Source organism: Syngnathus acus, chromosome 11 (assembly GCF_901709675.1).
Source record: "Syngnathus acus chromosome 11, fSynAcu1.2, whole genome shotgun sequence".
Taxonomy (NCBI): domain Eukaryota; kingdom Metazoa; phylum Chordata; class Actinopteri; order Syngnathiformes; family Syngnathidae; genus Syngnathus; species Syngnathus acus.
This window is the reverse complement of record NC_051096.1, coordinates 8197456-8223984: the sequence shown is the minus strand read 5'-3', so window position 1 is coordinate 8223984 and position 26529 is coordinate 8197456. Positions and strand designations below refer to the sequence as shown.

At 45.1% G+C, this 26529-nt stretch overlaps 2 protein-coding genes across 3 annotated transcripts; both read right to left on the bottom strand.

Moving 5' to 3' along the window:
- Positions 1-171: 171 nt before the first annotated feature.
- On the bottom strand, positions 172-17866 carry LOC119129965 (sodium bicarbonate cotransporter 3-like). 2 transcript variants are annotated; one of them, XM_037263393.1, is made up of 25 exons: positions 17708-17866; positions 13916-13997; positions 13710-13859; positions 12928-13066; positions 12636-12796; positions 12339-12527; positions 11263-11637; positions 8998-9077; positions 8170-8327; positions 7959-8046; positions 7651-7797; positions 7111-7217; positions 6388-6562; positions 6009-6142; positions 5680-5925; positions 5165-5270; positions 4890-5051; positions 4697-4810; positions 4395-4556; positions 4065-4316; positions 3930-3998; positions 3675-3848; positions 3465-3602; positions 3296-3396; positions 172-2393 (listed from the first exon to the last, which is right to left on the bottom strand). In XM_037263393.1, the coding sequence occupies exons 1-25, from the start codon at positions 17747-17749 to the stop codon at positions 2312-2314; spliced, it is 3633 nt and encodes a 1210-aa protein (XP_037119288.1). In that variant the 5' UTR covers positions 17750-17866; the 3' UTR covers positions 172-2311. The 2 variants fall into 2 exon arrangements, with proteins under 2 accessions (XP_037119288.1, XP_037119289.1); XM_037263394.1 differs by lacking the exon at positions 11263-11637 and having other exon boundaries at positions 17708-17865.
- Positions 17867-21413: 3547 nt separating this feature from the next.
- Positions 21414-24955, bottom strand: eomesa (eomesodermin homolog a). The gene is made up of 6 exons (XM_037263395.1): positions 24144-24955; positions 23707-23861; positions 23131-23252; positions 22782-22940; positions 22641-22702; positions 21414-22565 (listed from the first exon to the last, which is right to left on the bottom strand). The coding sequence occupies exons 1-6, from the start codon at positions 24836-24838 to the stop codon at positions 21794-21796; spliced, it is 1965 nt and encodes a 654-aa protein (XP_037119290.1). The 5' UTR covers positions 24839-24955; the 3' UTR covers positions 21414-21793.
- Between the last annotated feature and the right edge of the window lie 1574 nt (positions 24956-26529).

The following is a 26529-nucleotide window of genomic DNA, read 5'->3' as shown; positions in this document are numbered from 1 at the left end:
AAAAAGAAAATGCTTCAATATTTGCATTTATGCCAGAAATACTACATATTCAGAAAATGTGAGCGTTTTGAGGAGAACCACTAAATCCAAATCCTTCAGCCCTAATCAGAGCAAGCATCACGAAGGAATGAAGTTGCTTTTGGATTTCTAAATGAGAAGAAACAACCAGGATCAGTTGATACTTTTTATGTTTATTGCTTTCCACTGAGACATACAGTAAGTCATCAGTCTTGCTAACCAGAACGTTTGCTTCATTTTGCCTTGGTTTCTGCATGCTGGAGTTATTCTTTTTTTGACTCAACAGCGTTTGTTTTGCATGACATGACCCGATTGGTCAGAGTTCACTTCCAGTTTAAAACCCGTGTGGCATGAGCCAACTTAGTCCCAAGATCCTCCTCGCATTACTCATTCCATCTAACATTCAAGACATAACAGAATACACTTACAAACAGCAATTCAGTTTGTAAATGGAAGATAATAACAAGAATAAGTCCAGAAGTGGAGTCTGCAGCCGGAGGCTGGCTACAACTTCAATACAGACATGGGCCAACTACACACCAGTCAATAAATAGTGCACTGGTCCACTCTAAACTGACGCCGCTTTGTCTTTGGCATTCATTTATTGGATGCCGCCGCCGCCGCCACCGCGTACATGTATCTGAACACTTAATTGGAAGTACGACACTTGCACATAAAGAGCTCTGACAAGGCACATAGTCACTACAGCTAGACACAGATAGAGCGATAATGATTCCTTACCTGGATATTTAGCTAGTGTCACGGATCCATTCGTATGGAGCATTTATTGCTAAAACAAGACTGCACTTTGCGAAAATTAGATCGGCTATGTAGAATATTACAAATGTCACATTTACAGTAGAAATATTTGCGTTGCATAAAATGTTTAGCATCAGGAAAAGAACTTTTTTTTTTTTGTCCACCACACACACACGCACAATAAAAGTAATACAGACAGTATAAAAATAGGTGCAACTAACTGGGGTCACTTGGATTCTTTTTACCCCCAACAACAACAACAACATTTGGCTGGTGTTGTTTTGTGTGCAGGATTATGCCGGTGCGTGCGTGCGTGCGCGTGTCGTCGGCGTCATCGAAACACAACGGACTGGCGCAAAGTACAGTGGAACACCCAAGGTTGTAAACAAAAATCCTATTTTCGCCATTTGTCTGGTCCGTCGAGTGACGTGGCAGTGAACAACGTATGAAGATGAGGATCTCAGTCGCTGTCAGTTGAGATTCATGGCACATGTGCTAAGAATGTGCTTCTGTCATCTTTTCGGTACCTCAAAGTGATGTTCTACGATCGTCTCCCATTTATTCACAATGAGAGTGAGAACAGGCACTAAGGAATACTTGAATCAAGTGTCTTATTTTCTAAAGAATGTGTTCCACTGTACTTGGGCAGATTCTTTATTATTATCATCTAAGAGTATCTATGAAATGATAATCATCCAGTTGTGCAGAGATCAAGAGATGTTGACTACAGCCCAGCTGTGATGTTATCCGTTTGCGTAAACATTCATCAATAAAATCACGGATTAAAACTGTTGTGGAACTGATTTGGGGGTAAAAAACAAAACAAAACAAAACCATTGAAATTCTGCGACCAAAAATTCCACAAGATTCCTGACAAATGTAAATCAAAATTGCCGTAAAACAAATAGTCGGGAGAAGAAGCAACGTTTAAATAATAATATAATAGTACACTAGAATTCATAATGGGTAAGAAAAGGATGCTGGCAAAGTGCTTACTGTACAGTACAGACTTCATATGGCCTCTGAAGTAAGTTTGAAATATTACAAATGAAAAGATCACAGTAGATACTGTATACCTGCATTCATATTTAACCTCCATTTAGATACAAAAAGACGTTTCTGATGAAATTTAAGCAGCATGAGAAAACACCCCCCCAAGATGATTGTTTGACCTGCAATGATGTCGCGTCGACTTCTCTCTAATTCGTTCCTGGGTTTTGGTTTTTGACACATCACTTATGAGACATTATTCACCGGCACGGATATTTCCTGAATGGCCTTCATTGAATGGTGCTGGTGTGGTCTTAATATGACCTTCAAACACTGTGCTGGGCTACTCACTCACTGTCTGTGAACGCTCTACAGTATGGAAATACAGACATAATAAAACGGAAACTCAGTCACTAGTGAGGCCCATTCCTTTGGCATCAGAGGTGCAAATGGTCAAAAAAACCCTCGGCAACTTAGCGCCCAAGTGGAGCTCACCTGCTGCGCTGAAGCTGCGTGTACAATATGGATGTCAGCTGTGTCGCTATCACAGGAAGGTCTCTGCGGTGGAACCCTCTCCCGGTGTGTCCGGGCTGACGTCCACTCTAACGCAGGCCGCCTTCTCCCGGCTGTTGACAGGAAGGACGGATACAAAATGAGACAAGGACACAAGACCTTCACGGTATCCAGAAAGGATAAGGAGGGGCTGCTGAGTCTGGGAGGCTTAACAAATGCCAGCACATTGCCTTCACATTCTTACGCCGTCCGTCTCTCACATTTCTCCCATTCGGATCGGAAAATAATCGGGGGGGGGAGTCGGAATGTACAAGGCAGAATAAATCCATGTCTACTGTCAATACAAATGCGGGCCATGCGAGTCACCGCTCCAGTTCACTGCCCTCCGTGATCCACTTGTGGCCATTTCATCAGAGATATTCGGACCTTGAACGACTCGGTGCCGAAATGGAAATAGACAAATACTAACTTAGAGAAGACAAGCAGGTACACATCAAAGCAAGAGGAGCCAAGGACGAACGGACGGACGGACGGACGGACGGCTCAAACACACAAACACCAGAGTTGACGGAGCACAGCAAAAGCCATGTTAAGTTTCCACGGATGAACATGATAGTGAGGTTGCTTGAACGAACACACACACACACACACACACACACACACACACACACACACACCAGGTTAAGCAATTAAAGTGCTTTTTATAAAGTATGTGTAGAGTTTAGGCCATGCTCTAACTGTCTGTGTGTGTGTGTGAAAGGTTAGGATGCATCAGTTGTTTTCCAAACACACTGTCTTGCTACCTCTTCTTCCTGTGGGAGCCTGTGGTCTGCGACTACTCCTATTCTGTACGATCTGTTCAAGATACAGTAAGAAAGTTCGGACCTCTTTTTGCTCATCTCAGCCCTCAAAGCACAGCTTTTTCTTTTTCTTGCCACTGTTGACCTTTTACGCGACGGAACAATTAAGGTGCAATACAAAAATGAGAAACACGGTTTCATTGTAATGGACTGACCTTCCCGAGAGGGACTTTTCTGGGATGTTCAGCAGATTGGAGCCTTCATAGCTGACCTGCAGCCCCAGTCCCTCTTCCTTCTGCAATCGAGACTCCGCTTCCTGAAAGAAAAAGTGAGTGAGACCCTACCTGGCTCAACACCACAATGTTTGCCGTAAATGGAACGTACCAGCTTGGCGCGTGCTTTCTTTTTCTTGTCATCCTCTTTTTTCTTCTTGCTCTCTGGTATCAAGTCGTCGAGCCAGCTCAACTCTCGCTTCGTGAAGAAGAAGTCGAGAAGCTTTCGGATAAAGACCAGCGCAAGAACCTGCAAAGATTGACAAAGACAAAATTCTTGTCAATGATCAAGTCATTCTGATTGTAACGTTAACTTTACTACCATCATGGGGAAGACCACCGCTGCAGCAGAGGCCTTGATGATCCAAAGCAGTACCAGGCAGGTGAGCTGTACCAGGGTGAAGATATGGACTTTCCACAGCGGCACGTAACGCAAGTAAATAAGATCAGGCTGGTGCTTGGCAGGCATGCCAAACAGCTTGATTCTGTCAAAGAACTGTGGAGGGAATCAAAGGCATCAATCCGAGAAGCCCTTGGGAAGTTTTCCACAAACCGAGCCCACGTTTCACAAACATACTTGGATGCCTTTGAGAGAGGAGGCACCCATGTAGAGGAAGACTCCATACAGCACTGGCATAGGGATGAACTGGAAAGAGTACAGACGAGTTATCATAGAGTGCACAAAGACAAGCAAGGCTTCTCCTTGCCTCACCTTGAGCGCAGATGTCATGAAAACAGAACAGCCCATGAGGACAAAGATCATGAATCCGGTGACCCGCTGCTCCCGGATACCGAGAAACTTTGGCTGTTCTCCGGGAGCGGAGCAGCCCGATTCCACCTTGAGGCTGTTCACGTGCGAAATGGAGAGGACGGTGGCTGCCACGAACCAGGGCAGGCCCATAATGGAGCACAGGCCCAGCATGACTGCCACCACCAGCAAGTCCAGGTGATAGCCGCAGCCTTTCTGCGGGTCAGTCAAGGAGACGAGTACAAGTCGGAGGCAATTTGCGCTTTCTCACATACGGCACCTTCCGGGACTGACCTTGAGCTTGTGCTCTTTGCGGTTAATAATGACAGCTGTGATCTGTTGATCCATAAAAATGAGGATTGTGCACAGCAGGGCGGGAAGCGCTGCCACCAACAGCGTCCACCAGGGGTTGTCTCCTAACGGATCCATCAGCCAGCCTCTGTTCTTTGAAGTAGGCTGTGCGGGAAGGAGGCAAAAGTGCGCCAAATTTGGGTTGGACAGCCTGGAAATGTGTTGACCTGCTTCTCAGAAGATCATTGGAGTCATTGCTAACCGTAAGTCATTTGAATGGGGGAAGAAGAAGAAAAAATGGCTACCTCAAAACGATCAGGGACGTTCAGCTTCGGGGAAGGGATCCCCATCAAATAGTCCACCAACACCATGATCATGATCGTTATGAACACTGCAAAGTCACTAATTGTGGATCGCACCTACGACAAAAAGAACGAATCAAACCGAGAGCTGTCCATTTTGAAAGCAGTGTCGCTTTGAATGATCAAATCCCTCAACCTTGGTGGGGAAGTATCGCTCCGTTTTGAACTGCTTGAGGAAGGCGGAGAGGAAAAATGTGGTGAAGAAGAGGATGATGGACCAGAAGAGAACATCGGGGATGTACGGCCCATGGCTGCCGCAGGCTGTGCCCACAAACTCCCCGTTGAGCATTTGACACATCTACAGAAAACAGGACCGTCATTTCAGTCTGTGCAGCCGTTGTAACGATATCAAACTGTTGTCGTCGTCTTTAAATGCCTTGGACACCGGAGGTCACTATGCAGCCGCCTTACCGAAACATTGAGGCTACTCCAGGGTACGGAGTCTGGACTGTATCCAGTCTGATTCCATTTATTCAGGAGCTGAGCTGAGGCATTAGCTGGCGGAGAGCACTGACACCTGCGAGCAAGACCATTTGAAAAAGAACATTTCATTGTCAGAGTTGTGGACTGATTTATTTCAATCTTTGTGAGAGAATTCTGATGGGAGCATCTCCAACTTAATTGAGCAAATGAGATAGTTCCCAAGAATATAAAAAAAGTAAACTTCTCCCAACCTCCTTCATTTGCCAGGAATTCTTTTTGTTGATATGCAAGCTACATTCCTTCCATTCTGTCAGAGTGCCCTTCTGTTTACTTTTAAGGATAGGTTGACAATTGACAATACCAAATGCGGACTTGTTGACTGACAAAGATGTCCACTGAAGCTAGCTTGTATTATGTAAAGTATGCATCAAGTGCATCGATCCATTTTTGACACCGCATGTCCTGAACCTACACGACCCTAACAAAAAAATGCAAATACTTACGAATACGACGTGAGGTTTTCCAAGATGTTGTGGCTGTTGACGGGATAATGTTCTCCCAGGTGGAATAGCTTCTCGAGAGCTTCGTAGATGAAGATGATGCAGATGAGCGCTGCAAAAGCTTCCTCTGTGAAGCGGGTGATGTAGCAGACCAGGGAGCTGGCATCCGTGGCAACCAGGACCAAACATAGGAAAGCTGTCCACAGACCAATACTCGTTCGTAACGACAGGTAGGACAGTCCGTAATCGCTGAGGTGGGAGAAAAAAAAAAACATGGATGGTTATGAATCAATCCCCCCATACACGCTATGCAAATTGTGACTCCAACTTACACGCAGAACTTAAAGAGGATCTTCTCAAACACTAAAACAGGTCCTGTGCTGCCGAGAATGGTTAGGGGTTGGCCAGAAAAGAGGGAATAAGCTACTCCAGTCAAGGATGCCCCAAAAAGAGACTCGATGGCACTCTGTAGACATAAGAGACAAAGAGTGATGAGAAAGAGAGGGAGGGAAGCAAACAAAAATGATGACATTGAAAGTGTCACTTGTCATATCATTGTGCAGCACTTTATTGCATACCGAGTGACAGAAGTAAACAATAATTACAGTCAAGCCACTACCTGCCGCACATCCACTGACTATTTTTTTTAATTTTTATTACCAATATTATAAAGCGCATTTTGGCATTTCCTGAACAATCTGTCAAACTCACAATGTTGCCTTTGGTGGCCTCTCCGAGCAGACCTCCAAAAGTAATGACGGGAGACATGCAGGCACAATAGAGGAAGAGAACGGAGGCCAGACACTGCAAGCTGAACGAGTCTCGGATGTCACTCCAGTAAAACGGGGCCTTCCGCTTGATGTCCAGTATCAGGCCACCGAATATTCTAAAAAGAGAGAGAGAGGTATGATTAACTGCTCATTTGATTTTTTTTCCACAAATCCTCTCTGAGACATTCATTTATTTTATTCTTGCCACAGCTGCTGGCAGCCTTTTGAAAAGCTCACTGCCCCACTTTCTGCTATCTTTCTTTACATTAAGCCCTGTTACATTTATGGCTTGCTCATGCTCTGCGCCTTTTATAGAAATGCTGAAAAGGAGGACCAACGTGTAAATAAATCAGTGTGCAGAGTGTTCTTGGAGTGCGTGCGTGTGTGTGGTTTATATAAAGCTGCACTGTACGCCTGGCTACAACCTTAGACAATCAGTCACCGTTAAGACACAAATGTCAGGCTACTGGCACTGCTGACATTTGAAATGTTTCACGCGCTCTAGTATTACTTATTTCTTAAACTAAATTTACACCTCTTGCAAAACGTTTTTATAGAATACAAAACAATTATGTAAAACAAAAACAAAAAAAGGTAAAATTGTAGAGGAAGTCAAAGTATACTTTGGATTTTCTGCAGTCCCACAAAAATGTGCTGTACTCGCCTTCCGGTCCTCTGCAGCTCTGGTCCCACGTGGTGGTCCTCTTCCTTTTCCAGTTCTCCCGCTGGGGATGCGGTGCCGTTTGGATGGGATGGCCTCTTCCTCTTGAGCTGCTCACAAACATACAGACATATGAAGACAGATACGGACAAGTACAGTGACTTTTTTTTTTCTTCCTGCCCTAATTTCAAGTGCTTCTGATTAACCTCAAATAACGTTCTATTGCGTTTTGACGGACATTTTTGGAGCCACATCGAAGTGATAAGGCATGGCCTGCAAAGCGCTTCCACAGCATTACAGAGACCTCATTGTTAAAAGGTATCACTCAGGAGAAGGGTACAAAAAGACCCTCCATATAGCACGGAACACAACGAAGGTACTGTTCCATGCCTTCTCCTCGCTAGAATAACCACAGCCATCTGTACGTGCCGTGGTGCCGGGTTACACCTGCAGAATTTTAAACTCATTCGATACCAGCCATTTTTTGACCCCGCAGACGCAAACCTTTAGTAAATGAGTTTCACTTAACAGAATGAAACCAACCTGGGATGGGACATTTTTAGGGGGTTCAATTCGGATGGTGGGATCCCACTCTCCAGGAGGGAGGACCGTCACTTGATCAAGAAACTCATCAATCCCAGACAGGATATCCGTACGGTCTTTGGCCTTGTACGCCACATCGTGGAAGATCTACACAATCACACAAATAAGTCTTTGTTGAGTTCCCTAATGGATAAATATTAGCATCTTCTTTTGTTTACAATAAGCCAGTGAGATTAATTACAATGCACCTGACGGAACATGAATCTTGCATAAAATGAGGGTTCATATGAAAATTCTAACTATGGCACCTCGTCTGTCATCAGCGTGGCCATAGATCTTCCGATTTCATGGTACTGAGGACCCTTTCCGTGAGGACCCAAAAGCAGGAAGAGAAACCTTTGGAAAAGACAGACATCAACAATGCAAATGATAACATTTCATTTCGTTCACTGTGCGAACGAAAATAAGCAGCAGAGGTCCTTTTCCAATGCATTATTCATCTTGAAATAAGCAGAGTACCTCGTGGGCACGGGAACCTCGGTGAGGCCGGTGATAAGAACCGCAGGGGACAGCCGAACAAAGGCGATGATAGGTTTCTCCAAGAAATCAACTTCTCCCACCAAAACATTGGAGGCTTCAGCACCAGGAGGAATCTTCTTCATGAAATTCATATCCACCTAAACCAAGAGAACAACTGAATGCGATTGCAGCGAAGACCATTTGAAGGACAGTAAAGTGTGAGGAATGGGACTTTTGGGGCTCTTAGGTAGAGCAGAAGGTTGCTAGTGTAGCAAAGGTAAGCTAAGGAGAGTTAGCATCTACAACCTTAAAATCAGAAGAAAAGTTGGGACAATATATGGAAGGTGCAGTCTCTATTGGTTCCAAATCTGCATGGTGAATTTAACCACTATATTGCGAAGCCCAACTTTTTTTCCTGACAGTTGTAGACTGACACCTACAGAGTACTGAGCAAAGACAGTTGAAAGCTGTGAAGCATTTCCTGCCATGACACTTGAATAATTGAGTGCAATGGCAGTCTGTGGCGCGGTGACTCATAAACAGTGCACCTTATTTTTGGAAGACGTGATGGGTGCTTTTGTAATCCACTAATGGCAGCTTGCATGCCAGCTTGCCAGCTTGCCGGAGGAGGAATAGAAATGGCCAAATGGACAACCATGCAAAGCAAAACATTTCCAAAATGTTGCTTTCAAAAGGAAGATGGTGAGGTTCCCTCTTGATCAGGGAATTGTCAACACAACTCCTGCACGGTGATCGATGGATTGTCTGTGCTCAGCACTACGGTTAGGTTACCTTGCTGAAGTCCACACTGCTGCTTTCTCTACTGACCCCTACTTTGGAAGGCCGCCTCTCCACTGCTTTCTCGCTGTCCAGGTAGTTGGGGACCGAGTGGGGATGAACAAGTGGTCCTGGTAGGGAACGGAGAATGGACAGTGGGAGAACAGAAGGTTATTTGAGCAGAGCCGTGACCCATCGGTACGTCTTCGTTGACACTTCTCCCATTCCATTCATTCAAGCGGAAATTCAATGCATTTTTTTTTTTTGTAGCACACCACATAGAAATGTAGAGCACACACATGCAGGAATAGAATATTTTCTGCAGTTTCCCGATTGGATGACCTTCATTTAAAGGGTTAATCACAAGTCAAACACGAGCCATGATTCAGCTATATAGGAAATTGAATACATATATTGAATGTGAAATTCTTCAGTTCTACAAAAATGGTCTCGGACGTGACTGTCTGTATTTGGAATCAGGACAAAAAGAGTTGGCATGGAGAGTACGGCAACTTCACATGGAATATATGCTAGCTGGTTTTGTAAAGAAACGCAAACAGGAAACGCTAGCACTTCAGTTAACATGCGGCTAGTTATGAATTGTGAAATGTAATGTCCACACAGAATGGGGGTAATGCCTCATACTATTCTGTGGATCCTCGGCAAGAGCCCGTTTTCCCTCTCTATTTATTTCCAGCAACTGCATCAGCACGTCGGTCATAAAAACTAACACCCAAGTCATCCCTGGCTAATTCCAATTTATTACGTGTAAATATGCCATTTATTCAATCCAACAGGATTAATGACCGCAACTCAAGAATAGCCCAAGCGCAAAACATTGAACGACTTCAAGTTACATTTCAGCATTTCTGTTTTTACTACTTTTTGCAAATTCTTTAAGTGGGATTTCTTTGATTTATTTTGTTTTTTAACAATAGATGTGAGCGGTGAACAGGAGCCTGATTGCTCACATACCCGACAAAGCCTCTTGGAATAAGAGAGGGATTAGCCTAGGTTGCATCCGCTAAAAGGAAGGCTAAACCGTGGAATGTCCACCCACCCACCCACACCAACTTTTACAGAAGTGATGAATCGGCACATCTATGCCAAACATTAAAATACATAACTGAAATTGGCACCGGAAGAACTGGGACCAAAAAAAAAAAAGTGGATTGGATTGTATGTTCATATCCTGTCACATGAGTTTTAACAGGATACAAGCTACGTGAGGACATTCTTACAGTTCCAAGAATCTATAGCAACAAAAGAAAGAGCCCAAATGACATGTGAAAGTTGTCCGCTACTATTTCACTAAATATACAGTAATGCGGTCAGCTATTTAAAGTCTTCGACTTTCACCAAAGCACACTAATTAGACTAGTGATTACAGCGTGATAATCCAATTCAAGTCAGGCAACCCCCACAGCCAAAGTCACTTGCCTCCTGGGAAGAAAAAAAGTTTAGATCCTCCTCGAAGAGGATTCAATTACAGACGCTTAGCGGCTAAAATAAGACGAACCTTTTGCACAACTTCTCAGGTTCAACAAGTGATGGGTTGTACCAAAGTTCCATACTTTGATACGGAGCCAGTCCTGGCCGAGCGCAGACATCTAATAATAACCTAACTAACAAGGAGCCATCCCAGCACATGCCGCATATGAGGCAGAGAAAGATAACGAGCAATGGGACGGAGCGCAGAGCATTTTCCACCTCAACCAAAAAGCTATGAAGAGACTTGATCAAGCAAGACATCAAGGAATGCTTTGAAAATGTGCAGGGGTCAGAGAGGAGACTTGGGACTGAGCGAGTGATTCTTGAAAAGCATTACCGTCACATTTACACTACTGTGCAAACTTGCTTCAATGGCCTTTTTCAAGATTCATTTCGGAAAATAGTACATGGTAGTAATGTACAGTACATGTTGGTAAGAATCTGAAAAAAGGGGCAGACACCTGGTCTATTTTCATGGTTTGTGTCCACCCCCAGAATCACAATGCTACTGACTGTTGGACTTAAAAATAAAGGACCTGCAGGGGCGGAGTTACATGGTGGCCAGGCCAGGAGAAGCCCTGAACACACCCTTGCTCATCTCCTGGCTCCCTCCCTCCCTCTGCACGAGTGCAGTGAGAAGTGAGACATTACACAGTAGTGTAAAGGTTGGTGGGAAAAGGGGGTAAGGATGCCTCAGAAGATGAACTTTGCCATGGGTAATTGATGAGATGGCCGCAAAGTTAACAGGAAGCAGAGCTTTCATGCTTGTGCTAGTGTTTTCTGATCAAGCTGTGACTCACACTGGCGGGCTACACAGATATTTGCCTTCTAAGGGCAGCTGCTCGGATCCCTGGGACGCACAGGAAGATTGGCGGCTCAACTGGGGCAATGCCGCCGCCTCTTCCTCTGCCCACTTTGGCGCCTCGTCATCCTTGGGCGGAGATACCACCACTTCTGGGATGCTACCAGGGCCAAAGCCGGCTGCGTGGTTGCGCGGGGGGCTCGGGGAGGCACGGCGAAAGGACGAGGGGGTACTTTGAGGGGTGCCCGGGGGGCGGGGCCCCGTGTTGGAGGAAGAGGACGGTAGGAGGTGGTTGAGTAGGATGGAAACTCGGGACTCCCGTCTCTGCGGCAGGTTGGAGGCAGAAGAGCCAGCTCCTGGCTTGTGGAGGGACAGACGCGAAGAGGAAAGGCCCTCTCCTAATAATGGAGAAAGAAGGCAGGGAAAGGAGAAAGAGGAAGAAAGGGATGGAGCACATAAGAAAAACAGGTGAACTCGATCAAAAGGATGGTATCGGAAGCAGCCAGCCAGAGAGGGTGAGCGGCATAGCAGAAATGTTATTCCAGAGATCCACGCATGCATCGAGGGAGCAAATCAAACCATTCAGTGAGGAAGTGTCGGCAAGACCCAAAAACCTGCCTCTCTCACTCAAGCTGAAACAATCACGTGACTGGTTAGGCAAAGCTTCAAAATTGCATGCCAGGAAAGACAAAATCGGTGCAATTATCGAGAGGCAAACACCCAAAGCAAATGGGTCCAGGACACCTACAGGGATCACACTCCAATTTATTCTTGCCACTCGAGCTAATCCCATCACCATCACGTTGATCCCAATCTGAAAATGCTCACTAAAATGTACACCGAGCGGCGCTACAGCCATGCGCTTGTTCAAGATGAGTATTTTCAAACCAAGGCAGCCATACAGACACAAACAATACTTGGCACCCAGATTTCTCTTTCACAATTTTTGCTCCATCCCTAGGTGGTACTCACTTTTACCATCCACCTTGTACGCACGCACGCGGCGTCGAAAGATATAAACACGTCATTTTTAGAAAGACTTCACGTGGGATCGATCATATGGCGGAAAAAGAAAAGTGAGTGCATTGAAGAATCTCACCGTTTCGTTCGAGCAAGAATGGGTCAGAATGTTTCTTGCCTATGTCAGCGATGGAGCGCACCAAAGGGATGCGGTTACTGAGCTTTCTCTCGTTCTGATGGTGGTGCTTCTTCAGCATAGCCTCACGCACCTTGGCCCGCAGGTCCTCCTTGAGCTGGCCCGACGCCACCATGCTATCGATCACCATGTCTGAAGCAAGAAACAGCACGCAGTATTAAAGGCAGCTTTGGGTCCAAAAGTTCATGGCACTTTATTGGCAACCTCTACACGTCATTGAGGAACAAAAAGCGTCTCCACCTGCAATTTCCTCGATACTCTTGGCCCTCATATCCAGCATGACTGTGCCATTGAGGATGCAGCTACGCAGTTCAAATAAACTGTGCAATGACAAAGTGGCCACGTAAGGCTTGCTCCATCTTTCTCCTCCGTCTTCCACATCCTCTTCAAACTTAAGCCACCTGCGGAGCAGTCCCAAAACCAATGCAGACGTCACAAATTGAAAGGCATGGGAAGATTTGTGATGTGCAGGAGGACTCTCACTACTGTGACATAAGCTGACATGTTATTTTCTTCTTCTCTTTAGTCTGACCTGGCAGTTTCCCTCCATTCAGTGGCACTGCCGGCTCGAAAGGATAGCTCGTCCAACTCGGTGAAGAGGTCGTGGGGGACGTGCTCCAAGTCATCATCTTCCGTGCCCAGAATGAATTGAACCCGCTGGGATGGAGTGTCTGTTGAAGTAGCGGCACACATCATTTGCATTCTAATAGCTTGTCACTTTGCCATTCGACACCTGCACAAATACATACTCTACATTCCATCTTTGTATTGGTCAAATGTGAAAGAGAAATAATGATGATATTTCTGGAACCGTTCCTGTCATGTCTGACTGGAAGGAAGAAAACAAAAAAGCCCAAAAAGCAATGACTCGGTTAGTCGTTGGTCCATCATTACATTGCAGCAATAATATTCATGTATTTGATATAATATGAATGTATTCTAGAAAATCACAACTATCCTGACACTCTTTCTGCACTTGGCTTTCATAGAGATGTGACAAAATGGGCCAAGCCTACATCACATAGAAAGTGTGACCGTGGGAACAAATGATATAGGATATGAAATCATCCAACCTGAATGAATGGAATGGAATTAGTACTGTACTTCAAAAAGGTACTTTCCACTTGAGCCTTTCAGTGATTTGGGCATAATGAGTAGGAAAAAAAAAAAATGAAGTTCATTTTCAGTGAAGTGATGAGAACCCCAAAAAATCCAAGTCCAAAGTGATTCTATCTTCACCTGTTTTCTCACTATTGAGACTTTCAGGCTTTGCAAAGTGCTTTGCGGAGGTTAACAGAAATGGAGTGTACTAACCGTAGGGGGGAGATTCTCTGTCATCCTCTTTTCCGTCATCAGAGTCTTTATCCCTTCTCTTCCTGTGGTGCCTGTGTCCTCTGTGACGGTGTCTCCGCTTGGTCTCCCTTCCAATAGGAACATGAACGCCTACGTACACTGCTCTGTGGCCTAGCAAAACAATTGAACATCAAAATAAAATGCGGCATTCTCCCATCACAACTTACTTTCCAAGTCGTCCTTTTCGTAGTTGGTTTGAATGGTGAAGCTGCTCTTTCCGTGGTCAACGATTGCCTCCTCATCCAGACCCTAGGAAGAAGACAAAAAGGGGATGCTTGAAGAAGAAGAATTCAAAACCAAACCAAAGTGTGAACACATCCTTAGGTCCACATGGATGGATACATGGACTACTATTTCCTATGTAATGATAAGTTTTGTGGAGCCCAACTCAAATTCTTCTGTTTTGATCCATCTCAGGGGGGCGGCCATTTTGACACTTGCTGAAAATGATACAGACTGAACATTTTTCAATAGGGTGTCTTCTACTAGGCATCTAATCCCTCCCGCTTTGTTGGACCCTTCAATCCCTGGCCTTCTTCTAACCAGTTTGATCCTCTTTACAGGAGATTGTGGGTCACTTGAAGTCCTCAGAATCAGACGTAGTTAGTTAGTCCAATTACAAAAATGTCTCTTGACCCGCTCGCCGTAAGCGTTAGGTCATTCAGACAGCTGCAGAGAAACTGTTTTTAGTTCCTGCAGCACGTGTGGCCAAAGTGGACGCACCACATGTCACATGAACATCACACCATGTTACAAGCACAGAAAACATGATGTGACCACATCATGCCTCCCAAAATATTATACCCGCCACCACCAAATTGATCAAAAATAAAAGTCGATTTAACAGGAAGAAAAATGAAACGATAAGTCAATTAGGTTTTCACCTGTAGACGAATGACAATCTTTCGTCATGTTTGGAAGCATGAGGTCCTGTCACGGTTTATAAATACCACAAGGTGACAGTGACCTCATGTTGGCATGACTTTGTGCTGGACTGAAAGGGAAGAGTTTAGCATGCTCACTCATTGCTACTATATATGAAGCGCTTTCTTACAACTCTAGCGGATGTTCAAATACGCTATATGTATGAGCCACATGTATTAGCATAATGGTTCTATTGTTATTGAGTCAGGTTATGACGTTGTGTGCACTAGAAAGTGTGTGTCTTGGTTTGCATTCCTCCAAAGTGGATTTGCATGCATAGCGCTTCACTCGGATAGCACCCGAAGAAATGGTGCTCTTTTACCTTCCTCGATTCAAAGTTATTTTGGACATAGGAAGGAAATCAACTAGAAGACTGACCAGTGCAAGAATCACATGAGCCAATGTTTACATGCAAATAAAGCTGGTTAAGAAAAAAATAATAATCTTCCTAAGCACCTTAAAATTCCATTTGCACAAATGTGTTCTACTAACACCTGTTCATGTAGTGCTTGGCTTTAATGATGCTGTCAAGTATGTTGGGAACACTATGTGCCAAGTACAATGGAAGTTGGGAATGAACATGCACTCTAGCAAGAGGTTGTCACGAATTGGAATGGAGCAGGGCCACCAAATGCAGCTTGGCCAGACCAGCTTGGTTTATTGAAGGGAAAAGGGAGTTGGAAGGGAGGATAAGGGGAACAAGCCAAAAGAACCGGCAAGCTAACATCACTTAACGGCCTAACAAATATCAACGGGACTGACCGACAGGGCTGGCAAACAAAAACAGAACTGACAGAGACGTGAGACAAGAAATAATCCGACAGGGAGTGACGAACAGAAGAAAACAACCGAGACGTGACATAGCTAGTGTACGCTCGGGCTTCTTATAGTCATTTATTTCAAAAAACGAATCCATATTCATGCCATTTGTTTTGGAAATGTGAAGTTAAGCACCCCCAATCTGTTCTCTGTGAACGCCCCGCCCCGTTCCTCACTGGATACGGATGAATACGAGAGCGCTCATAACAAAACCAAAAGGGAGGCAGAAAAACGTCATCTGTTCAAACAGCATGCAGCACCTGCATGTTCCAGCACCTTGGCAGAGCCCCTCTAACAGTATCCTTTTCTCCTTGTCCTTCAAGCAGCCATAACACTCTCTGCCTGCTGCTTTCGACTTGTCTCCACTCCTTGAGATCAACAAATATGACAAAACAAACGTCCCCATTTCAGGACGCATGTCAAATGAATGAGAGAAGAAGAAGAAGAAAACAACAAGCTCCCATCACCCCCTGCTTTCACCTTGGATTTGACTTTCTAAAATCTTGCTGCTCCAAGCACATGCCCTGCCTGCTTAATGACGCTCCTGTCTCCAATGACCAAATCAAAAGTCATCAACAATGCATGCAGCCTTACTGGAGATGGGACACATTGTACAGCACCTGCAAACCACGGGAGCACCTACCGTTAGCGCATGTTTTTCTTGGCTCGCTCTGTCCATTGAGACCCTAGCAAAGACAGCACGGATGCGTTAGCTCAATCCTGACAAGAACCTCGTAGGGAACGCACTCAGCAGAGACACAATCACACTTGTCTCTTCCCGATTCCTCTGCTTGTGTGAGGGAGGGAGAGAGGGAGGGAGAGAGAGAGCTGCTTGCGAAACACAGTGCTCTGCTCTACCCAGTTGTCAGCCCGTTCTTTGCTCACCAGCCAATCCCACCATGGCACCATTCATATTTTATTGGACCTGGCCAGGAGCTAAAAAAACACACACGCACACAGCGACACATGGAGGACATATGCACACGTAGGGAGGACATACTAATATTTACCCGCTGAGGTATTCAGGTCACAAATGAAAAGCAATCCCCCACACAGATAAATGGAAGCAGGCACTTCAGGAGAATGCAAAACCCCAACTATGCGTCTACAAACCATTAAAAATGCCCTTTTCTCTTATGGACAAGGACTTGCCCAGAGCAAGACAATGCTTCATTGAAGATTTGAATTGTGTGGCAGGCAGGCAGGCAGGCAGGCAGGCAGGCAGGCAGGCAGGCAGGCAGGCATCCATCCCAGCAGCTTAAGCATTGCCTCTGCAACAGTAAACCCAGCCACTGACTTCCATAGCTGGGGAAAGACGTAGGCAGTGATGAAGTGAGCTCTTTTCATTGAGCACACAAGGGCTCATGTTTCCCCACCACATGCTTATACATGCACAAATAAGTACCGAGACACACACACACAAACAAACATAGCAGTAGGCAATATCACACCAGCTCTTACATCACTCAGTTAGGCATTTTAAACTTAGCACAGTTTCTTTTTTGGATTTGTTCGCACAGCTCTGGAGTTTGACAGCCATGATCCCATCCGTCACTAATGCTTTAGGGGATTCTCTTGCCAACTTTGTTCACTTTTTTTCTCATTGTGATGCGGTTCCGCTTTCTCATCTCTCATTCAACTAATTCAACGTTTCCTGTGACACATTTGATTCGTCACTGGCGTATTGTCAATGTTTTGTTAAAACATGCAGAAGTTTGTCAAAGGCGACTGACTGCACAGTAAACTGGATCAACTGGAACTTTTTCAGGCAAGATGATGGGATAACTTTCATTTTTGTTAAATGCACAGTATGTTTACTTGAAAAAACAATTCGGCCAGAATTGAACTACTTAAAAACCTCGCACCCGGCATTATAGCTAGCAAGTTACTCGTATATCCCCGCGTCAAACTAAAGCAAAACACCAAGAAAAAAGATTTCCACGCCACGCGTTGGTCTGAAAAGTCCCCATTTCGCGAACCTAGCCAAAGCGCATCTTATCACCCTGCCACGTGTCCAGAATAAGAAAGCCGGCCGGCCGGCTGGCTAACAATAGCAGCTGCTGGCCGGCCGGCCGGCTGGCTGGTTGAGTTCAATTGGTTGCCTTAAGCATCACAGCTGCCTCAGCCTGGCAAACACAACGTCAAGGATGCCGGGCGGCCAGCGGGACAAAGAAACAGACAGATGTGGCGTGAAGGAAGCGCTACTGGGTACATACTGTTCTCAAGAAGGGCCGTGTTTGTTCCGATGATTCGTCCATCGCACTCCCCGCTAGACTTTTGGGCCACCAGTGTTTTTTTTTTTGTTTTTTTGCCGGTAGAGTCGCGTAGAGGAAACCGGCGAGTGAGACACTTGAGCGAACACTAGAGGGACTGGCTGGCTGTCGTAGCGTAGCGCGTTAGTCAATGACGTAGCAGGCCGCGCCTCCACGATGATTGACAGCTAATGTAGCCAATAGATTCTTAACATTTTTTAGCCAATCGAAACGGATGCCGTCATTGTAAGGTTGGACTTTTGTTGTTGCATACTAAACTAAACTAACACCCTTCTGTTTTCTTACTTTATTACTTCATTTATATTTTATGTGCAAGATTTTGTCATCTGTTTTGAAATCTTTAAATGGTTTCGCAACATACCTTACCTCCCCGGGCTCCTTCGTCCACGGATCAGATGCGATTAGTAGTGCAGAGGATTCATCTTAAAACACATTTTTTTTCTCTTATTTTGTATGTGTGTGCATATATGCATGCAGTATATTATGTTCATGCTTTCATACTTCATTCATTATGTTCATTCAAAACAAAACGAAATACATTTTGAAATGTTTTAACTACTTTCTACCAGCAGAGGACAGTGTTGTATAAACAACGGCGCTCAATGTTCAAAAAAGAGGCATATTAATCCGGTATTCCGAATACTCTGACCCTTTATGTGTGATAATTCCTTAATAAATATTTACTGTGACAGAATACATAAAAAACATGCTGGGTTTTACTGCAAATTTAAAAATCTATTTTAATTGGCCAATTAAAGCTTCAGTCATATCATAAATGAATTGGAAATTATGGAACACACTTCCCCTGAAAAAGCCACACCAAGAGCTTCACTCCTGAATATCGTTACTCTTGTTTGATAACATGAACCTATGTCATCTAAACTCAAATGTGTTCACAGAGTAAAAATAAAGCCTCTTCCTCACCCGCCAGTCAACCTCCGGCATAATCACTCGGTAGCTCAGAAATAGAAGTGAAAAAGTGGGAGCTCAAACTCTCACCTCTTAATTGTACCCTGAATCGTAAAGATACTGACATCCTATTAGCACACACAAGGAAGAAGTGTGCTGTTCCATGCATGCTAAATAATGCAGCTATGAGGTGAGGCCGAATTTAGACAAGTGGAAGAAGAACTGTGTTGGCATCCACCTGCGAAGGGAATATGGGAGTCAAACAAACAGTCACTGCGAGGTGTTGTGATGATTGGAGAAAAGGTTTCCCTGCCACAGGCAAAAACTTTCGGTGGAAAAATGGAGTCAAAATCTGGCCTTGAGTCAATGACGTCTGTCTCATTTAAGGTTAAGATCTCCAATCAAGTCATCATAAGAGTATTGACTGTGCCCTATTTTTTCTTTCAAGTTATTCTGTCCCAAAGGGTTCAGTGCATATTGCTTTGTCCCAAATGGTGATGGTACCGAGAAGAGGAAGGGAACTCCCCAAATCTGTTGGCTCTTCCCAAAGTGCCATTGCATTGATTTGGATTCATATCTTTTCCACATGGCTGCCTCTTTGTGTCCTACCCCAAACATGTAGGATCTTGCGGGAAGCCTAGTGCCCCTTGAATCCAGACTGACTCCTTGGAGACTCTGGAGAGGAGTGGGCCCGAAGAGGCCAATGACCAGCACGGTGTATCCAAATCATCACAGAGGGAGCGGGAGGACTTGCGGAGACGGTAAATGGTGGTGTCAGCAGGGACGGAGCGGGCTGATTCGGCCTGTTCAGATGTGTCCCACCAGCCTCCAGAGGCTTTGAAATCAATGTGCTGTTAAGTGCAGCTCAGCCGCGGGATACTCTCCCTCCCCAACATTAAGCATGCACCAGTGACTGGAGGCCTCCCCGCAGCCAGCCAGCCAGCCAGCCAGCCAGCCAGCCAGCCAGCAGTAGCACACAAGGGCTCCTCTGCAACTCGGCTTCCTGTCACCTTTGTGCTCTCTGCCAACACTCAACACCTTCCTCCAAACATTTGTGGCCCCGCTAACTTGAGACTCATCTCACACCACGGTCTCACTCCAACAGACCTGTGAGCATTATAGCCGTGCGCTCGCTCGCTCGCTCAGCGCTCCGTCTAACATCCAGCAATGATGAAGCAGTTTCGGCGGAGGAGATAAGTGAGACTCGGGCCAGGGTGTTATGGCGCTCGCAAAAACACCTCAAGTCATCGAAACTATGAGCCACCCTAATCAATGCCTCTCATATGCTTGTTCTGTAAACACGCTCACCGGTCACACCATTGGGTACACCTGCACAAAAGAATCTTCACATGTATCAACAACAAATTAGAACATCATGAAATATTTCAATTCAACAAGTCATATTTGGATTCACTAAACGTAGAATGAATTGTTTTTATTTTGCTCGTCATTTAACAGGGTTGACATTCAGCAACACATCCCTTTAAATAGTGTGAAAATAATCATGACAAATGGCCACTGTTCCATTCTTTCTCTTTTGGTCAAAGAGACATCTAAAAATGTGGAGCGAAAGACAAACGCGCCTATGGCTAAATTTAGCCTGTGAGAGCAGTAATAGTGTGTGACTGAAGGTGAAGAAAGAGCCTAAGGACGTCATCTGTGTTAAGGTGTCAAAAGCGCTTTTTGGCTACACTGTTTCCAAATTCTCATCTGCCGTGAACTTTCAAAAAGCCCCAGATGAGGACATGGACACACACTGAAGAAAAAAAAACACCCAAAAAACTTGTCCTAACAGACCGCCAGTTATTGACATAACACAGAATTCTATTGATTACCCGCTATTGACCAGCGTCCTACTTGCATGAAGGCTTGAGCGAGGGAGATACGTACATCCATTGACCTCCATGCTGAGGACTAGCACCATTTTGGAATGTCTGTCAGACACCTGTAATATAAACATATTTAAAAAAAAAAAGTTCACAATACAAAATGGACGGCTTGGAATAAAACCAATTGCTGACACAAGTGCAAACATTTTCATTCTTCAAGCTGCAATTCCCACAAGAGGCTGTTTTTTTTTTTTACAGCTTTCTTGAAAATCCGTGGTAATCTACCTTGTTAGGAGGTGTTAATTGGAGTAAGACTCCTCCTTTTGTCAACCAGTCTGACAAGAGAATTAATTAGAAAGCCAGCATGCAAATCAATTCAAATTTGAAGGGAAGGCAATCAGGTGAGAAGGAGACGTACACTATGCAAATATTATGACCACTTTGCTTAGAAAAGGACATCATAGTTGTGCTCTTTTTGTAAAAAAAAATAAATGATCCAAGAGAAGTCATATGTTGTTTGTTGGTGTATTCGGCATCATACTGAAAAGTGAATTGGACAATTTTTCTACACTGCTTATCCTTTCTAGAATCCTAGAATAGTTTTTCCAGTGACACAAAATATCATTTGTTTTTTTATGGAGCATTTATGTATATATTTGAACACCATGTTGACAGTTTTGTATATGGAAAAGTGACAGCGCTGACTGCACGAAGCCTTTACAGCTTATTTGCATGATCCATTTGACTTTTTCACAAGTCATCTGTAATGAGGAGCAATGAACTCACAAAAGGGCCAGAATGATAGAACTCATATGTCGCATGAATGATCTTGCATGCAAGCTCCAAATGTGCAATCATAAATTATACCTGAAGTAAAAATGATGCTCTGCTGAAGAAATCAGAGACAAACAGACATTTGGATGATGCTTCATGAAAAGCAACTTTATTTAATTCCATTTAACACCTCCATGAAGACATTTTTTTACAAGGTACATCACATTCTAAAGTGCACAAATACTGTACAATGGAATCGACTTAAATACACAAGGAAAGAACAAATTGCATTTTGGGGATAATTGGATTTTAGAAATGGACACGCTTGTTCAAAAGCAACAATCACTATGCATGTTTTCTGCTCAGGTATGGCCTGGGAAAATAACCTTGTGCAGCTTGCTTGGGGGGGGGGGGGGGGGGAGCAACACTAAGCTTTGGCACCTTTAGAGAAAAGAGAAAAAAACAAAAAGACATTAACAAGGAATGGAGAGCACTCGGTTACTATATTGAGTTAGTCTTAGGGGCTTGTGTAGAATGCATAATAACCCATGCCTTTTGGGTTGTCCTTATTGTAATCCTCAGCGCTCAAGTCTTCACACTTGATGGTGGGAGAGTTCTCGGTGCTGGAGCCCCCGGTGGGGGACATCCTGCGCCTCTTGCACACCGCCGAGTAATCGCTAGAATCCACCGATTTCAACGAGTGCGACGTCTCCATCCAGGCGGTGGCCGACGCCGGCGTTTCCTCCGCCAGCTTGTCTTTAGCCGCCCCGAGCTGCTCCTCGGCAAAGGCCGGCGGACTGGGACGAGGGGACCAGGGCAGCCCCGTGGTCATCTTGCGCTGGTAGGAGCTTCTGCCGCCCCAGCCCGCCGCCATGGAGGCGAAAGCCGAATCCGGGTAGTAGCTAAGGGCGTGGGACGTCTGAAGGGACAGAGGTTTGATGCCGTAGGACAGCAGGCTACTGGTGGAATAATCGTTGTCGTAGGACAGGTCCAGCTTGTTGGAGCCCGGCTGCTGGACCGGAGGGACGAACCAGCGTTGGGCCGAAGCGGCGGCGGCGGCGGCAGCGGCGGCCGCCGCCGCCGCGTCCTCGCTCTGCGGGGACAGGAGGCTGTTGGTTTGGGGCACGGCCCGTTCGCCGCCGTAGAAGCGGTTCTGCGGCAAGTTATTGACAAATTGCTCTTGAAAGAAAGGTTGCATGGCATAGCGAGCGCCCGGCACAATTTGGGTGGAGCGGGGAGAGTCTGTTGGAGATGGAGTCAGCCTGTCACTCTCTGGAGCTGTGTACATTCTGGTTAAATGAGCAAAAGGTTGACCATTAGACGGGAAAGCGACATTCGACGCAAGCTTAATCACTGAAACCTACGAGTCATAATTGTCCCGGAACCCTTTTGCAAATGGGTTGTGGTCAATCTTCAGCTGGGTGATCTGGAGAACAACAACAACAACAACAAATCAAGGAAATATTAAAAGACAGAAAAAGGAAAATTGGCATAAGAATTCTTACATCTGTGTTCTGGTAGGCGGTCACGGCTATAAACTGGTTCTCTGGGAAGGTGAAGGTTTGAGTTCGGGCCTCGTTGCTCATGTCTTCCACGCCGTCCTCGGTCACCTCGACAATGTGCAGCCGCGGTTGGTATTTGTGAAGGGATTGCAAGACTATCATCTGTAAAAGGAAATGCACAACAGCTTTAGTGCCGTGCACAACTGGCTTCATATTTGACATGTAAAATTGGTGCTTGGCCTGATAAAAATACAAAAACAAAAAGGCAAACCTGCTTATTACATTTCTAAATATTCAACATGTAAAAACAAAAAATAACACTAATGAAGAAAATGTCAAAAAGAAGACATACCTGAGTGTTGTTATTGTTGGCTCCTTTGTTGTTTGTCAGCTTCAATTTGCCAAAAGAGATTTCTTGCCTCATCCAGTGAGCGCCAGTGTTTGGGGATTCAGGATGAACATACATTTTGTTACCTATAAAATTCAGATCATATACATGTGAAAATGATGTACCTTTAAAAAGAAAAAAATGCAATAAACTCTTTGTGATTTGCGACCGCTTTATCTGAAAATTATTTCAAACGCTACGGCAAAATGACACCGAAATACAAACAGGCATGACAATGTACACCTTGATTTGATTTTGATGCGGATCTAATAATTGTCGTCTTCATTTTAAAGTCATGAAAATAAAATGGTACATTTAACAAAAAACATTTTAATTTTAACTGACGTTTTTGTTGGTGCAGATTTGTCATTTTAGAATTTTAGCTGTTACAGCACTCAAAATGCATTTACAGCCTTTATCATCATAAAATAATCAAAACCACATTTCTAAATGTATCGTTATCTTTCCCTTTCAATATTTATAGAGCTACAATTGTAACGTTTTCTATTTTCAAGCGGTTGATTGAATTTCTTAACGCACCTTGCATATTATTGTCCGCTTTGCCGCAAGTGACCCACTTCCCCCCTTGAAAGCGCCAATGATTCGGGTCGGCCAGAACAACTTCTACAAAGACATTGTAGTGGGCCGTGAGGTTCAATCCGGTGATGTTGAAGCTCAGGAACGGGAACATCCGTCTGCGAAAGGGAGCGAGACATTTTGGTTTTATTTCAAAGTTACATTCGTTTTTATTTATCATGCATAATTTGTTTGGATTGAAGCTAATATGTCAGCAACGAAAAATACATTTAGTAAATGCAAATCATGAGCAAAAAAAAAAAAGGGCGCGTGCGTAAAAATACATCAAAAGTGCGTAAATCAAAATCGATGAAATCGCGCACGTAAAAATACATCCATGCGTAAAAGTAAATCAAAATATACGAAGTCTGATTTGATAAAAGACTTCTCGATATGCTTACCTGCCCTGCTTGGTGATGATCATTTCGGTCTGGTGCCGGTGGAACTTGAGCCAGAGAGGCCGGTTGCAGAGATAGACCTGCGCCCTCGGGCCGGCGCCGGAGCCGGGCAGAGACATGGAGCCGATGCCCGTGCCGGGGTAAGACGGGTACAAACAACCGGGACCCTGACTGAATTGGTAGCCCCCGCTGCCGAACTGACTCCGGCCGCTACAAACGGACGGAGAGGAGAAGCCTGCGGGCGGCAGGACCGACCCGTAGTGAAGGGAGGCCGGGTACCTGGACCCGGTGGTGCCCGTGTACACGGAGCCTGTTTGCCCTGCGTAAGGGAAGAGGGAGCACGGACTTGCCATGTCGGAAGTCGCCTGAGAAGACGAGATGAAATAGCGATCAGAAGCGAGTTCATCTAAGTTGTATCGCCGGCCGCTGCTCAGCTCGTCCTCACCGAGCACCGGGGAGCCTTTCCTCCCATCGGGCCCGGTTTTAGCGAACGTGTCTCCTTCTGGGTCAGCCATCATCCCGTTCCCCACGGTCGCCAGGTATTTCTTAGGAGCAGTGTTTGACTCCGGTTCCGCCCGGTCCACTTCTTGGTACTCGAGCTGCGACGGCGGCCTCGGGCTGTTATTTGCGCTGTCCGTCGAGGAGAGGTTGTAAAACGTCTTGGGGAGCGCGCTGGGGAGGATGTTCTCTAACTGCATGTTTCTGAAGACGTGTCCAACGGGGTCAGTCGGAGGCAAAAAAGAAGAAGAGCCCTGCTCCCTCCAGAATCAGTGATGGAAGGGGGCGCAGGCAGGCGGGCGCAGGCGGGCGCAGGCAGGCGGGCGGGCGCAGGCAGGCGGGCGCAGGCGGGCGGGCGGGCGCAGGCGGGCGGGCGGTCGCAGGCGGGCGTTCACAAGCCTTCTCCTTATCTCCGCTGGTTTTTCAGGTCAGATGATGGCACAGCACAGACATGACTTTTAGAGGCCCTTATAAGATGTGCTCCTCCGCACAGCCAAGTGTTTGGAAGCGTGAGGGGAGGAGCTTTTAGGGGAGCACACCGGGGCACCGGGCCTCTTCACGGAGCCAATGGCTGAGCCGGAGTTCTAATTCAATTAGAAATAATCTCTCTCTCTCTCTTTCACTCTCCCTCTCTCTCTCGCTCCTTTTAATGGAAGCGCGCTTGTCATGGATGTCGCCGCGTTTCTCTTTTTTGTCTTTTAAAATCTCCGTCAAAACGACCAAAAGCACATCTGCAGATTAAATGTATTTTTGCCATGCAGAATTTGCCCTAATCGCACTCCAAAAGACCCCCACACGAAATGGTGATTAAATAAAACCTAGTCTAATCATGATCTAATTGACTGTTTATTTTTGTCCTTTTACGCACCTCTCAGTGTTCCTTGTCGATATTTGGACCACCACCACGTCCATGCCATCACAGTTTATATTCACTGAAGAAAACTTCCACCCGTCGAGGGGAAGAAAAAAGGAAAAAAAACAACACACGTGCACCTGGTTTACTTCAAGTACTTCCCTGTATTTCCATCCGGATTCGCCCGCCGACTAAAATGCAAATTGAAACATATCGCACGTCATATTTTGTGAAAAATAAGTGTAAAACCAACGTGAACATTTCACATGGGTTCTTAGTTGCAATTGCAAATCAAACAATAAAGACGCAATCATTTGGAAATGGATTTTTTAAAATCATCTACACAAAAAACGACATCTTATTGTGATGATCAATGATAAACATTTAATGCATTAAAATAAACCCTCTGAGGACCGAACGATGCTGTAAAATTCAGCTCGCAATTGAGCAATTCATTTAAAACAAAGAGAAAACATTGTGACACCAACCAACAGGTGGTCAAATGAAATAAAAAACGAAATAATATAGAAAAATACATAAATGTAATACGGACAAAAGAAATGTGTGATTAAATATTCTCTATACAATGTGAAACAGCCAATATTCTCCCGTGCGCTCTCTGGCAGCCGCGCAAACGCAGACGCGCGCTCACGCGGACGCACTTACGCACGCACGCACGCACGCACGCACTCACACGCTGAGGAGGTGCTGGTGCATATCTTCTCAAACAATAATTGCATACCTCCACTTTCAAATCGGCATGTATCATAGACAGTGACCTCTAGTGGCTATTTCAGGTGTATCATTTCACATACTTGACAGCAAGCGAGCAGGTTTTCCCTACTGTTATCACACTTGCATCACATCACTGCATCATTCTCAACTAAAGTGAACTTGTGACAATGTGTGTGTATCCATATGTGGATGTGTGTCGGGATCAAATAGCAGTACAAAGTAGCTGAATGAGACGAATACGGGCAAAACGGGGATACAAATCTGTGAAAAGCTGAGGAAGGAACTCGGCTGGAGGCTGATTGG

Excerpts from the sequence above, each read along its gene's own strand:
- LOC119129965 (XM_037263393.1), bottom strand. The coding sequence starts at position 17,749 with ATGGACGAATCATCGGAACAAACACGGCCCTTCTTGAGAACA. Across the intron at positions 13,998-17,707 it reads CACGGCCCTTCTTGAGAACA|GGTCTGGATGAGGAGGCAAT; the intron begins GTATGTACCCAG and ends TCTTCTTCCTAG. Across the intron at positions 7,218-7,650 it reads CTAAAAATGTCCCATCCCAG|CTCAAGAGGAAGAGGCCATC; the intron begins GTTGGTTTCATT and ends GTTTGTGAGCAG.
- eomesa (XM_037263395.1), bottom strand. The coding sequence starts at position 24,838 with ATGCAGTTAGAGAACATCCTCCCCAGCGCGCTCCCCAAGACGTTTTAC. Across the intron at positions 22,703-22,781 it reads CCGCCTACCAGAACACAGAT|ATCACCCAGCTGAAGATTGA; the intron begins GTAAGAATTCTT and ends GTTGTTCTCCAG. Across the intron at positions 22,566-22,640 it reads TTCCGGGACAATTATGACTC|AATGTACACAGCTCCAGAGA; the intron begins GTAGGTTTCAGT and ends TCATTTAACCAG.